The 15026-nt window shown below is 47.2% G+C and overlaps 1 protein-coding gene across 12 annotated transcripts in view; it reads right to left on the reverse strand.

Annotated features, from left to right (window-relative positions):
* The window catches only part of MSI2 (musashi RNA binding protein 2), a 259702-nt gene extending 247290 nt beyond the window's left edge, over positions 1–12412 (reverse strand). For 7 of the 12 annotated variants that reach the window (XM_072881756.1, XM_072881755.1, XM_072881757.1 and 4 more), the window contains exons 1-5: positions 12119–12259; positions 11893–11933; positions 11666–11747; positions 11186–11270; positions 6975–7016 (exon numbers count right to left, since the gene is read on the reverse strand). In XM_072881756.1, the coding sequence (XP_072737857.1) occupies positions 6975–7016; positions 11186–11270; positions 11666–11747; positions 11893–11933; positions 12119–12180 (312 nt within the window). In that variant the 5' untranslated portion in view covers positions 12181–12259. Of the gene's footprint in view, positions 1–6974; positions 7017–11185; positions 11271–11665; positions 11748–11892; positions 11934–12118; positions 12261–12345 lie in introns of those variants that run through there. The other 5 variants (XM_072881753.1, XM_072881761.1, XM_072881752.1 and 2 more) reach the window with 4 other exon arrangements.
* Positions 12413–15026: the final 2614 nt, after the last annotated feature.

The following is a 15026-nucleotide window of genomic DNA, read 5'->3' on the forward strand; positions in this document are numbered from 1 at the left end:
AGGGTCCTTCCTTATAATACAAAGTTCCCGAAGTACAATCTTAATACTTAATTTAAGCCTACTCAGTCACAATACACCCAGCTGCAGATGCCCGAGCACGAGGAATGACTGAGCAGGGGAGAACTTCCTCACATTCTTCAGATTTTCTCTGCACTCAAAAAATAAAGGAAATATTTTCAACAGGAGAGCAGCAAAATGCCAAAGTTTAGAAGTAACTTATTAATACCGCATGCTGATCTGACTACAGAGATTCACATTAACTTTCAAATTACTCAGCAAACCACAATTTCTACAGCAATAATATCTTAGAAACCTAAGCCACGTTGAACACTACTCACATAGTTTACAGAATTATTGCAGTGACTAAGGCAAATAGAATGTGTGATTGCAGGGCTAGAGACTAAATTAAGCTTAGACAATGATTTTTTTTTTTTTTTTTAAGTCTGATGCTACACTGACCTTGCAATCACTTTTTTGAGGAAACAGCAGATTAATATTTTCTTGTGAGTGAGATCCTCTGGTGGAGGGGGGAAAATGAAAGAGAGATGAAACTGGGTCTCTCTGAAAGAGAAGTGATGGGACTGACCATATACAAAGTACTGTCAAATACACAAAGTAATCTTCTAATCTTTTTCTGCTACAGGCTCCACAGTTCAACAAAGCATTTAATAATGTGCTTTTAGTCCATCCTGATTCAGCAAAGCACTCACTTAAGTTGCTTATGCCAACTTAAGTATATGCTTAAGTGCTTTTGCACAATAGGGACAGAGAAGATTCAGGCCCTGCAGATGAACCATTTTCTGAAACAAGCCATTTTTTCCTAAGATGACTGGTTCTATTTACAGCTTCTCCTCCCTTTATAGCATGACCCAAAATGTGTTTAAAGAGAACATTAAAATACAATTGAAAAGTCAAATAACTATTAGGAACAGCAAAGACATCTACGTATGGCTTAATGAAATAGGGGAGTTGTTCTTTTTCCTTCTCAGCATAACGTATACCTTGATCTACACACACCACGTTACCCTGTTTCAATAGCTCTCCTCTAAAAATAAGTTACAAGTTCCCTTAATGCTTTGGATTTCACAACATTTATGAGACTATCACCAGAGTCAACAGGCTAAAAAAAGAATCCATTAGCATTAACTGGCCTGTCACTGGCAGTGACAAATAAATGAATTTGATGGTTTTAGATCAGTCATTAGTAGACCTACCCCCGGGCTGATAAAGGCTCAGCACTTTGCAGACGAGATGTACTCAATCTGGAAGCAGAGAGGAGCACACAGGGGTGTTAGCGTGCTGCTCTTCTTCCATTTCCCTGACCTCCCTCATTTCGGACCCTTTCCTGGCATATCCAAGCACCAAGGGCTCAGTGCAGAAAAGTTACCTGGTAAACATTATTAAAAATAATCCAACAATGCAGAAAAGCACAGGGAATGTAGGAAAAAAAAATCCCAGGTTACATGATGTTCAATTTTATTTTTTAGTTAGCAGTAAGTCAAAGGGAAGGAAAGTACATTAGCACTATTCTTAACGTGAAAGACGTCCTTAGGCAATGATAATGAAAATACATACCTTTTACACCAGTACAAGTCTGTGGGGATTAAGGACAATGTGAGCAATCTACCTGAGTGGTTGGGGAGAAGAAATAAATGTTTACATCTCCAAAAACAACAAAATTACAAAAATCCAGCTCAGCTCTTGCTTCTGACAAAACTCACTGCGCTCCACAGAACGCCTTGCACAGCCACTTTTTCCTCTGGCTGCTAGCATCCAAGAACAGAGATCATGCTCTGCCTCAAAGAGATCGCAGAGAACAAGAATCTGAGCCCAAGAATAATGGGTTTCAAAACCCTGATCCTCTACTACCTGAGAAGACCTGACTTGATTAGCCAAGACACAGACTCATCAACTTTTCCATCTGATCATCCAATGCCAGAGGGAGACAAATTCTAGGAGAAGCTTACCCTGGACAACAGATCTATGTCAAGGTTGGTTGAACAAGATACCTGAACACTGGCCATCAACCACAAAAATAAATCCCTTGTATCCTCTGGTAAGGACTTCACATTACTTTATATGCAGAAGACACAGCAATATTATTAAAGTACACATCTATGCCCAATGCCAAGAGCAGGAAATACGTCCTCTCTTACTCCATCCAGACCTGCAGGGGAATTTTAAAAGGGAAAAAAAAAAAAAAAAAAAAAAAAAGAAAAAACATAGGGAAAAGGCCTGACCTTGCTGCGCTTTACAGCCTGGTGGGGAAGGAAGGGTGGCGGGAAAGGAAGAATCCTGAGTTCTGCTAGTGTGTTCAGTTCACATTCTTTTGAAAAAGACTTCAAAGTCTACTCAATACTTAAAATAAGACGGGAAGCAGTGGGACTAACCTGGAGGAGTTTACAGGCAGAAGCAGGGGAGGAAACAAACAACAGAACTCTTGATTTTCAAGGTCCATCATCCGCTTTGGAATAAAATCTCTGCTACTCTGGCTCACGCTTATCAGGCGGCCAAGGGATGCAGACACCCCACCCACGGTTAACTTAATTGGAATCAGACATCCAAATCCACTGGTTAGCTTTAAAAAAAATATCCCAGGTTAGCCTGGGTGTTATTCCAAAAGGGCATGCCCTCCATTTGCTGCTCTGGAATAGCCAGCTTCACGTGGGTTTAACCAGGGGTGACTCAAATGAAAGGAGAGTTGTTGACACTCTGTTTTTCGCCAGAGGAGGAACAGATGTGCACAACTGCACCTCTGAAAGTCCACGTGCCTGGCCAGACAGGAAACCAGCTAGTCCACAGACAAGGTACGCACAGTTTGCAGATACACTGACTGGAGCACAGAGATGCCAGAACCAGTTATCGGTCTGGCACTGTCCTCTGTTAGAATAAAATACGTCTAATGAAAACCGGTATTCAGCATCACCATCTGACTATCAAACAAAAGGCTTTCCTCACCGAATAAAGACCTTTTGCTATTTTGTGACCAAATGGTCACCAGAATATTGTACCCAACCCACGTAGATTAGATCCCAACTTAAAATACGAAATCTTGACAACAACCACCTCTACTCTGGGTCACCAGCAGACAGGATGCTGGACATCCAGCACCCAGCCCACACCACCAAGCTACGCAAGGAGCTCCAGTAGCTAGCAGCAGTAGTTGGCTTGCCCTTTTTATTTAACAGCTGCTGAAGAGGATGCGTAGACTATAGTCAGCAGGTCACACACACAATGCTAATGAATGCCGCCAAATGGTACTACAAGTAGTTCCAGCTTGTTGGCTTGCCGGAGCAATTCCAAACCATACGCATTATGCCCCTGTAGTAAGTGCCAGGAAGAACAGGCACCTCAGTCCCATCCTGGAGGAACCTGAGCACAAAATACAACTCAGTGGGTAGCCTCACTAACTGTAAACTCTGACTGAAGTTTTATCTGCCTCTGTTTCATACGTGGCTTTGCATGACAAAGCATCCAAATTTCTATACCAGTAAGTCACACGAAGATATTTTCAGGGCCAAGGAGCTTCTTCAGGGACTGAGGCTGCTGTCCTTTTGCTCTTCAGGTTTGGTTTGGTTTGTTTTTCAAATAAATCCCCAAGGGGGGGGGGGGGGAGGGGGGGGAGGTGAGGGTGGAAATTGCTTACATTTGAAAATATCTAATGAACGTGCTAAATTTGATAAGGCTCCTCCAACCTAATATAGCAGGTAACGTCAGAACTGACAGGCTATGTATATTAAAAAGTCAAATTATTGTAGTCTTCAGTACTCAAAAGGGGGTACAAAACTTACTACCCCCCGCCTCTGCTGCTTTTTAAGGAATTTTAAGTCAGCAGAGTTATAAATTATCAACTGTTACAGAATGCCTTCCAGCACTTAGAAGCAAGACAGATTTTTATGAAGGAACAGCCGTGAGAAAGCATACGTATATTCTTTTCATCTCGCTGTTAGCCATATACCAGAACCTCAACAAGTTAAACCCCTGCAGCAAATTTTCTAAAACAATGGCTTCAAGTCATCGTGGACTTCACAAGGAGAGCTGGATTACACATCATGGCGTAATCCACTGGAGGCAATCACCGAGGATTTTCTGCAAGGGTCATTCTAAAAAAAATCAGGGAAGAATGCTCTGCTGTTACAACCTGCCACTTCTTGCTCAGTAACCAATTTGCATCACCAGAGAGGTGTCAAATCATGGAGATGTAGTTAAAAAAGCCCAAAAGAAAGCATTTTACTGGGCTACGGTTTGAAAGGGAAGACTAGCCAATTAAAGTGAATCAGAAGGGGGAAAGGAATGAGCACAAATTATTGTGCACACACAAATAAGCGAGCGTGACCCCGAAGACCACAGCGAGCATGTGATCTGGCAAAAGGAGGTGAATGCAGCCCGAGAACCAGCGCAGCCGCTGCCCACTGAAGAGTTAATCGTGCCGAGGCAGGTCAAAAGGGCTCCCGAAGGAAGGGGATGGATGGAGGGAAGTGCTGCCAGAAGGTCTGCCTGCACAAGAAGGGAGAACTCGCCCTCAGCCTTGCTTCCACCTCAGCACCCAGTCACCGTCAGGGTGGAAAGCCAGCAAGACCACCGAAAAAAGCCCAACCTCCGTTCTGCTAAACACACCAGGAAGGAAGACTACTCGGGGGGGGGGGGGGGGGGGGAAAATCTCCCTCGAACCTAGAGAGAGACAGAGACATTTCATTAAATGCCATTAATCTCCACAGACCCAAGCATTAGCTAGTTAATTAGACTAAAGTACAGTCACATTTTAACGCTGAGCATTCGGTATTCAGCTGGGATAAATGAACAACTAAAGTCCAAAACCTTAATTCAGTATCTAATTAAAAAACAGAAAACAAAAAAAATCCAGATTATGAAATGCAGTCCAGAATAATACGTCATAATTGATGTAAAAATCTGTTCTTTATTGCATCTGATTTTCTTCAACTTCCTGATAAGGCTCCTTTCAATCTGAAGATTTTTTTCAAGTGCCCTGTAGAAATCCCAACACTTCAGAAAGGACAAGTGTGAAAAAAGTAGAAACGGACACTGCTGATCTCTCCAGAGAGGGCCAGTTCCTGCTAAGAGTGGAATCCTGCATACGTTCCAGGATTTGCCCCACACTTGAAAGATGTCTGTTACCAAAAACCAAAAAAAAAAAACCAAACCAAAAACCTACATGGAGAAAAACAAAATCCCCTTTGTAAAAATGACCTGATTTTGCATTCTTTAACACAAAAATTTAACTCGCTAATACCCTCAGCATAAGACATGCCCTGTTTTTTTTAATTGTTATAGAAGAAATCACATGGGACAGCTTAACAGCTCTATTGTAAGCGTTATAAACTTTTACAAATAACACTGTAGAAACAGATAACTGGTAACTGAAGACAGTTTAAAATGTAAATAAGCCTTTAAAAGGTATTGGGAAGGGAGAATGGAACATCAGTCACAGTGCAAGATCATCTTCATACTTTAATTATGAAACCCTTCAAAATTCTGATAACTTTAAACTGTATCTTAAAGACAGCATTAATCCAACAACATAATCCAGAAGCCACAAACTCTATGAACTATAAACTATTTGCTTAGCGCAGAAGTAAGCCAGGCACGCCATTATTCACTAATTAGTTATTAGATATGTCCTATGAAGAAAAGAACCTCTAAATATTTGACTACATTAGTTTGGTTTAAAAATCTGCAAGTAGGCTGTTGGGTTTTGTTCCCTTTTTTTTTTTCTTTTAAAGAAATCACTAGCACCTCTCCTGCTATATGCCTAGGGTTTTTAAATTACACATCTTTTTTCCTAGATGCATGTTTTGTACAATATTTAACATCATGGTTCCACACACTATTAACCTGCTTGCTTTCAGGAGGAGCTATATGCAATAAAATTGTTAGGTTGAACTTGTTCAGGTAGTCTCCTGCCACCAACTTTAAACCACTTTTCCTTCTTGACTTGCATCCACAACTTTGCAGCCTTGTCTTTCCATTTTTTAACAGAATACTGAAGTAACCCAAGATGATTAGAGTGTATACAAGTGGCATACACCAGCTAAATTAAGTTCTTCCAATAAACTCTCAAAAACAAATAAAAAAAGAAAAAAGTCAATTACAAGTTTTCTTTCAGCCTCTGGCTTTCCAAATTCAAATACAACTGACTGCACATTTGGATTTGAAACTGATCTGTTGTTTTTGTTAGGCACAGCCTAAAGAGCAACAACCACTTCTATTCCATAAGCAACTCCTCCAGAAGAAATGGCACCCAGCGATATTTCAGAGCAAGCATGCAGACAGAAGTTCCTCTGCACGTGGCTACAGCGTCTTTGTCCCAACGTGGAAGCTGGCCGCTCTATAGCAAGAGTGCCCTGGAAGAAGAAGGTCACTTCTCCAGCCAGCCTGATCAGCTAAGAGACTTAAAGCTCATTGTTTCACTGTTCTTGCAAAAGAATACCCCGTGGCCTGAAGAGTTCAGAGCTGCATCAGAAACTTGCTATCCAATGCTTATTAGTCTCCAAACACATCTCTGAAGTTATACAAAAGAAAATTTGCAAACAATGAAGGCAGAGATATATTCCCATCCATCACAACCACAGAACTGAAAGCTCAGCTCAAAACAAGCCTGAAGTCTGCACTTAATCCAAATGCTCTTCATAAACATCATGCAAAACATATTGTGTAAAATAGCATAACAAACGCAAGTAATGCAGCAACAATCTCCCACTAGAACTAGAGAAGTCTCTGCTTTACAGCCAGCCGCAACTGACCGGGACTCTGCAAGGAGACAGTTAAACCGGAGACACGTAATATCGCACAAAGCAGCTCTCCTGTAGTTTCACAGCCATACGCTGATACCCTTAAGACGCCATGCACTCCGGCTTTAAAAGCTTTCATTGCCAATTCCCTGTTTGAAACCTGAACTGCCTGGCAACAATGATTCTCTGTGTGCCTAAAATCCTATTATCGATCCTCCTACTTACCTTAGGCTGTGCTCGTCGGGGAAATGCAACTTTAGGGTCAATCTGAGGAAAAAGAAAGGGGAAATCAACAAGATAGCTTTTGTTGTCAATTTATATACTTTTTTTTTAATCACTGAATTATTAATCCCTCATTTCTCAGGCTTATAATTCAGCACATTGGGTCATCTACAACTACTCAAACTGATGGATGACAGGCTGGGTTAGTCTGGGGTTTTTTTGGCAGGGGGAGGGAGATGGGAAGAACGGAAGAAAACATCTCTTCTGTACACCTCCTACATCATCTTCTGGGCGACAATCTCTGCTGGTGCTCAGGGAGCTCTTTATTAGTCTCTGGGTGCTGCCTCTACAACCAAAGCTGCACGTTAAGCGTTATCTGCATACTCCAGAGGTTGCACAGAAAGACGGCCAGCATTCCTGATCAAGATCTTAACCTGTTGTGTTTGACACCTGCACCTTCCTTCAGTTGGGTTTTGGGTTATTTTTTCTTTCATTTTTCTCCTTTGTTTTGTCAACTGACTAGCAACACCACACAAAAAAGAAAGGCAAAACACAAAGTCAAATTATTTACATTTCAGTTATTAAAACTAAAACATTAGAAGGACTACAAGATTATCCTTCATAACAATATGCCAAACTGATCTGGTTTGCTCACCCTCAAAGAACATATGTGAGCAATGAAAGATTACAAAGGGGCATTTATGGGAAGGGGGAGAAGAGGGGAGAGCAAGACACAAACGAAACATACAGGCATTTTAAACCAGAAGAAACCAAGTTCTTAAAAAAGATTTTCCATGAAGGAGTTACCTGAAGTGTTCGTGAATGAAGCACGCCACCACAGAGACAAAAAGGAAGAAAAAAGTATCTTTGTTTTACCCCGTGCTCCCTTGTTTTAAGATGCAGCATTGACTCTCATTGCGCTGCATAAATTAGAAAGCGTGTCCACTCTGCAATTCCAAAATGCTAATTCTGCAATTTTAAAAACAACTTCCACATAGGTCATCTTTAAAAAGCGACTCTTCTCTACCATTTAAAAATCACTTAAAAACAAAAAGACACCACCGCAGATGCATGGCTGGATGTAAATAAAAATCATACCTTTTAAACAACTGCCCATCTTAAACTGTCATCTTCAAAAATGATTGCAATAAAATGTCTACGTGCTGCTGATTTCACCTCTGTTTTTTAGCAGCACCTGCATGCAGACACGTTGTCAATAAAGAGGTTGGAAAAGGATTTTTTAAAGGACTAAATCCTACCTTAACTGTGCAACTTGTGACAGCTTTCAGTGTCATCTTTGACTATGTAACAAACTGATGAAACTAATCCTGATCATGTTAAGGCATATTTGGAAGTAGAGGCTTTCTTTAATAGTTTGGGTTTGGGTTTTGTTGGGTGTTTTCCTCCTCAAGCTAACCCTGATTAGAAAAAGGAGATGTTTCCATTTGGTATTGTTATTCCTCCGGTGATAAATATTCCTGTCACTGACAAAAAACCACGGGCCTCTCCTAAAAAGCAGTATTACTCAATTAATTTGTCAAAATTGGAAATAGCACAAACATTTGATGTGCAACTGATAAACTGATTTGTCTACCTCAGATAAGAATGTAGTATCTTTTTTAGGACATACCTGAGAAATGAGCGATTACATGCCACTTTATTGTTCAAAAAGCATAAAAAGTAAAATTCTTTATCTAGAAAGCTAACCTTTTCATAGAGATTAACATTATCTACAAATATATTCAGCACTGACTAGGCATTTGTCTACTGGGGAAATACAACAGGTACGGATTTTCCACAGCGATACCCAAAGGTGGAGGCAAATATGCACGTTTCTACATTTGCTTCAAAAGGGAAAGTTGTCTCAACAAAGAACACCAGTCCCACCAGAAGGACATCAGCTGCAAAGTCCCGCTGGCAAGAAGTTGGAAGAGCCATTAAACTCTAAAGCAACACATTCATTTTTGAAGGTCAGTTCAAAGAGCATGGAGTTCTTTGCACCACAGCGACAGCCCTTCTTAAATAACCGAATTTCCCTTCACAAAACCTTTTGGATAAACACCATCAGCATTTGACGATGAACACTAGCAATCAACATGGCAAATCCATACCTTTTGCATATCCCTGGCAACTATTTAAACAACAACAAAAAAAAAAACTTCTACCAAAAAAAAATTAGTTAGTTAGGTACAATTCTACTTACTGTATCTACAAGTCCTCTAGGAAATGACTATAATACTATTTCTGATATGAATGGCCATTACCTAAACAAAGCTTTTAACGTAACTGTAAACAAGAGCGCCGTTTCCATGCCAATACCCAACCGATCTGCCTCCTGTGCTGAACGTTGAAACAGAGTCAAATGCTATGTTATACTAAAGAACAGTTACTGTAATACGTCTACAAATAAACGGCTGAAAGGGAACCTGGCTAGTTTTATGTTTTACTTTTAAGCTGCATTACTGATTCTAAGGTCAATTTCTTGTTTAGATTGATTCAGTCATTATCACACAATCGAGATTGAGGCAAATTTGTCCTGGTCAAGCTTTTCACCCCTCCCCCAGAGAAGAGCAAATTAATACATTGCAGGGACTACACTGTGATACAGGAAAAAAGCTGGGGGAGGACCTAATTATAGTCAGAAATATGACAGGGTGTCCTCCCGTGATTTATTTTTTTAAACCCTCGTTCAAGATACTGTTTGCCTTTGTTGTTCTTATCTAAATTTATCTTTAAAAACACATAGAGAATATAGCTGTACATGAAAAGTCTGGTGAGTTTAATCTCGGGAACACAGTTGAATCAGTTATCTTACCATATCTGATTAAAGCTAAAATCAAATTATTAAGGCATGTGAAAGCATGGGCTACGTGTTCAGACAAGCCCCGCAAAATTTGTAGGTCGAATTAAAACACTAGATTCCACCTGCTTCTGTGAGAGCTTTGGGCTTTTTGTTTTCATATAAATTACATTTTTAAAAAATCATACACTCATGTTGCTCCCTGCTTATTCTATTCTTCATTTAACCATAATCTCATACACACAGGCACACACAAGATGTTCCAGCACCGAGACAGGATTCCTCCTAACACCATGCTCATGTTGAAATAAAACCTTTAGGATCCAGAATACATACTATAAAAGACAGTTACAGCAACGAACACATTCAATACGTTCGGCAGAAGCTCTCTGCCAGACAGTTAAACCGACACGATCCTTCCCTTCCCAAAACACGACCCCCTTCAGAGCGATCGACCAAAGCAATAATGACCTCTACCAGTGTCCTTCCCCCCTCCCCTTCCAGGTTTGCTGAGGCTTAAGACTGCAACAAAGTAAGAGGCACCAAAACTTCATCCTTTTGCATAGCCTTGATGGCAGGGAGAAAAACAGGGCCTAAAGCTCCACACGCTTGATACCTTTTGTTTGACCCAATACTGAAAACGCCGTATCAGGTCAAGGGGCAATCTTACATGTGAGGTTTTTTTTAAAAAAAAAAAAAAGCAAATGTAACATTTATTAAAAAAAAATAGATCAGCTGAATCTCACAAGCATTTTCCTTATGTTATCCACTGGAGACTGAGCGTAGCAAAAAGCTCTGGAGAAACAACAACAAATTAGGACTTGCGCTTCTCTACCACAGCTACTCTCGAGCTCTCATACAGCTTTCCATAAATTAATGCGTACGTTTCATAAGGGCCCTGACATCACAGGTGAGGGGGACCTCTCCAAAAAATGACTTTGGGAAATGACACCAGAAGCAGCTTTTACGATTTGACAGTAAGTCACTCCCACCATGAAACGCGCGCACCAATAAATAAATAATCAATCAAAAGAAGCAGAAAGTTCCCTGCAGAAAGCATTCTGCAGCGGAACACCAAAAAAAGTTGGATTTTACTCCACAATTTTTTCAGTGTCACCGCTCAATAAAATACAAGGCTGGGGGAGGAGCCATAGGTCGGTATGGGTAAATTCGGATTTAAAAAAAGAAAGTTACCGCTTTTCTTAAGTCAAAGGCAGACTCTAGAAAAAAAGGAAAGAGACAACCATGCAAAGTCCCGGCTCAATGACAGCTTGACACCGCCCCGCAAAAAACCGGCCGAAGTCGCAGCCGCGGCCGAGCGCGGGGCGAGGGCACGGTCCCTGGAACGTCGCCTGTCACCGCCGTGCCACCGCAGCAGACGAAGGGCAGCCGGGCAGCCCCACGCACGACCTACCGTCTTGGAGTCCAGCTCGTGGTGGGGCTGAGCCAGGACTTTGTCTACACTCGCCGGATCCGCGAACGTAACGAACCCGAAGCCTCTGCGAGAGACAAAGAGCGAGGGAATGGGGGCGGGGGGGGGGGGGGGGGGATGATGAGAACTAGAGACAAGGAGAGAAGTCATAAAAATAAATCGCTGTTTCCTCCCCCCTCCCCTTCCCCAAAGCCTCCGGTTCCGAGGGATGGAGGGAGGGCGGGCAGCCCCGGCCCGGCCACCCCTGCACCTCTCCGCCTCCGCCGGCCGCTTTGTTTCCTCCTCCCGGCTGGAGGGATGCGGCGCAGGGAGCGCGGAGAAACCTCCCGAAGAGCCCCACCGGCCACGCGTGGGGTGCGATGGGACGGGACGGGATGGGGGGGTGTGGGGCCGGGGGGTCCACCCGCCCCGGCGGCAACTCGCGAAGTTTGTCAACCCGACTCGGGTGGGCGGCGGTTTTACCTGGAGCGCTTGGTGGTGGGGTCCCGCATGACCATACACTCTCTAATTTCTCCGAATTTGCTAAAATAGTCTCTAAGGCTGTCTGCGGAGAGAGAGAGAAGCAGAGAGGCAGAGGAGGGAAAGGGGGGGCAGGCCCCGGCGCGGCGGGACGCGGCCCACGCGGGGCGGGACGCGTGGGGCGGGGGGGGGACCGCGACGGCAAGGGGTGGGGGGGCGGCGGTCCTTACCTGGTGAGGTTTGCCAGCTGAGGCCGCCGATGAACATCTTGCTGGAAGGAGAGAAGAGAGCGGAGTTGAACGCCGGTGCGGGATCGGCCATTTTGACGGGGCACCTCACGGCGGCGCGGAGGGGCGCGGAGCGGAGCGGCGGGGAGCGGGGCGGGGGGGCCGACCGGCCGGCCCCCCGCCCCGCTCCCCGCCGCTCCGCTCCGCGCCCCGCCGCCCGCCGACTTACCCGGGGTCGTGCTGCGCCTCGCCGGGGCTCCCCGAGGTAGCCTGGCTCCCGTCCGCCTCCATGGCCGCGCGGAGCCCGCAGCGATCCGCGCCGCGCCGAGCGAGAGCCCCTGCGAGGACCCCCCGCCCGCCCAACCCGCCCCCGGCCCGGCTCCGGCTCGGTTCGCTCCGGTTGCTTTTCCCCTTCCCTTCCCCCCTCCTCCTCCCTCCGCTACCGGAGGATCTCACTGGAGAGGCGCTGGGGAAGCAGCCAGATCCGTCACACGTGGGATCGGCTTAGCTCAGCGCCGCGCCGCGCCGTCCCTCCCTCCCCCGCCACCATCCTCTCCTCTCCTCCCTCCATCCCGCGCCGCCGCGCGGCCTCTCCCCCACCCCCGCCCCCGCTTCCTCCCTCCTCCCGCCCCCGCGCCACGGGCGGGGCCGCCGCCGTCGCGTGGCCCTGCCGCGACGTCACCGCCGCGCGCGCGCGCGCGCGCGCCGCCGCCCGCCCGCTCGCCCGGCGCGCGGCCCCCGCGGCAGCGAGCGCCCAGGGGCGAGCAGCGCCGAGCACCCCCGCGCGTGCGGCAGCCGGTATCGGCGGGAGCCGCCGGCTGATAACGCGCCGCTCTGATAACGGCCTCGCTAGGCACCGCAGGCCTGCTCGGGGCGCCCGCGCGTGTCCGTGGGCAAAGCAGACCCCCGGGGTGGGGGGGGACGGGGGGCGGGCTGGCTCTTGCGGCGAGGGCGGCACGGGACGTGGGCTTTCCCGCCACCCCCCTGCCCCCCCCCTGCCCCGCTTGTCCCTCGGCACCGCCGAGCTGGCACCGGGAGGGGGCGGGCCGTGTGCTGCGGGGGGCGGGCAGCGCGGGCGCTGCTGCCCGGTGCCGTTTACCCCGTCACCCGGCCGGGCACCAGCACCCGCTCTGCCCGTCGCCGGGGTGCCGCGCCCGGCCCGGACCCTGCAAACACTCCGGGGTTTAACGTACGACGGCCTAGGGGTGTTCGAAGAGAGCGGTTGATGCCTGCTGCCCCCGCGTCCCAGGGCTCCTGCACCCCGGTGCCACCACGTCCCAGGGCCCCCGCTCCCTGGTTGCCCCCGTGTCCCAGGGCTCCTGCACCCCCGTGCCCCTGCGCCCTAGGGCGCCTGCACCCCGGTGCCCCCGTGTCCCAGGGCTCCTGCACCCCGGTGCCCCCACATCCCAGGGCTCCTGCACCCCGGTGCCCCCGTGTCCCAGGGCTCCTGCACCCCCGTGCCCCTGCGTCCGAGGGCGCCTGCACCCCGGTGCCACCGTGTCCCAGGGCTCCTGCACCCCGGTGCCCCCGTGTCCCAGGGCTCCAGCAGCGCTGCTGCAGCCTTCGGCCCCAGAAGGGCACTGCCCAGCGTGAGTGACAGCGTTTACCCTCAGCTCCTACATTTTACACTCGGTGTTTGTACAGCACTTTGCAGCGTCAGACAGAAGCGGCGATGGGGCTGCCAAGTATTGTCATAATTACATAAGGTGAAAGCAATCAGTTTCACCTAAATTAAGAAGCGCTGAGCAGGAGCGCGGGCCACCCGCCCGACGGGACTGAGCCACGTTGCCCTACATTTTCAGAAACATCCATTGATTTTGAGTACCTCAGCTCGCCTGAGACCGAGTGCCTCCTCACTGAAGCCCTCCCGGCGCAGCGCCTGTGCCTGCAAGAGCTATTTTGGGGTCACCAATTATTTCAAGCTCAGGGATTATAATTTTTTTATTGGGGGGTGGGGGCAGTGTGTAAATGTACTTTCCAGCAGTGACTAATGAACGAGGTGTAAATTGGAGGACGTGCACAGGTCTGGTAGGTCAGGCCTACTAGAGAAAGAGTCATCTTCACATTTTGATGCAGACCACTGTAAAAATCTGATAAAACTCCCTTTACTGCGTTCGTTTAGTCATGAAGTGCTGAGTTCTGGTTCAGCAGCGTGGCAGGCGCCCGCGCGGGTCTCCATGCTCCTCGTCAGAGGGGCTGCCCCAGCGGGCAGGGGCCGGCCGGGCAGGCAAGACCCCGGCTGCTCTGGCCGGGACAGGAGCTGACCTGGCCCTGCCCCAGCGGGGCGAGCAGCACCAGTGTGCAAAGTAAACGGATGGGGGGGATTAAAGAACGGCCTTTTCCTCCCCCCTCTGAGCCTCCTTTAGATCTTAGCTATTTCTTGTAATAATCACTGGGAAATTACTCGTCAGGAGTGTGGTTCCTGGGGTTATATTACCCCTTTAATCTCTCTGACCGCGGCGCAGAATTTTAAAGGGGTTCCAGAAAGAACAAGCACAAGACAGATTTTGCTGATGGACAGAGGGAACTTTGGTGGAGCTGATTACAGCTCAGGAAAAAAAAAATTGGATTTCTATATATTAAAATGAAATCTCCACTGTTATCCCTTACATCAGTGGAAATTACAGGTCAAATAGCTTTTGAAAGACTTTATCAGTACTTTCTCTTTTCCGCCTTTCCCAGAGCCGTGGCCGAGTTCAGGCAGGTGACCACTTCCAATCTATTCAGTCATTTTTGCTATTTCTCCTGCACACGCTGCTGAGACTTACATATTCAGCTCATTTTCAGCCAGCCTTCCATTACTGTGTTTGTTTTTGCCCTCGGTGAGGTTTACAAACCTGAGCAGTTAATGTATGTACATTAAGCTGGAAAGCCCCCGGGTCCTTGCTCCGGGCATTTTGGCAATGGCCATTCGATGGCACTTGCAGGAGGAAAATCCCACTGATGACTGATTTTGAGAAAGCCCAGGTGAGCGCAGCCAGGACGGCAGGTGCAGGGCTTTCCCCGCTCCTCGCGGCTCCCCTCGCACCTCTCCGCACGCCCTGAACGCAGTTCTGCTGCCCCCAGAGCAGAGCCCGCTCCCCGGGAACACGCTGTGCCCAAGGGAAGCGGTAGACGCTGCAGCATTAGAAAACAGC

Source organism: Ciconia boyciana, chromosome 17 (genome assembly GCF_034638445.1).
Source record: "Ciconia boyciana chromosome 17, ASM3463844v1, whole genome shotgun sequence".
Classification (NCBI taxonomy): domain Eukaryota; kingdom Metazoa; phylum Chordata; class Aves; order Ciconiiformes; family Ciconiidae; genus Ciconia; species Ciconia boyciana.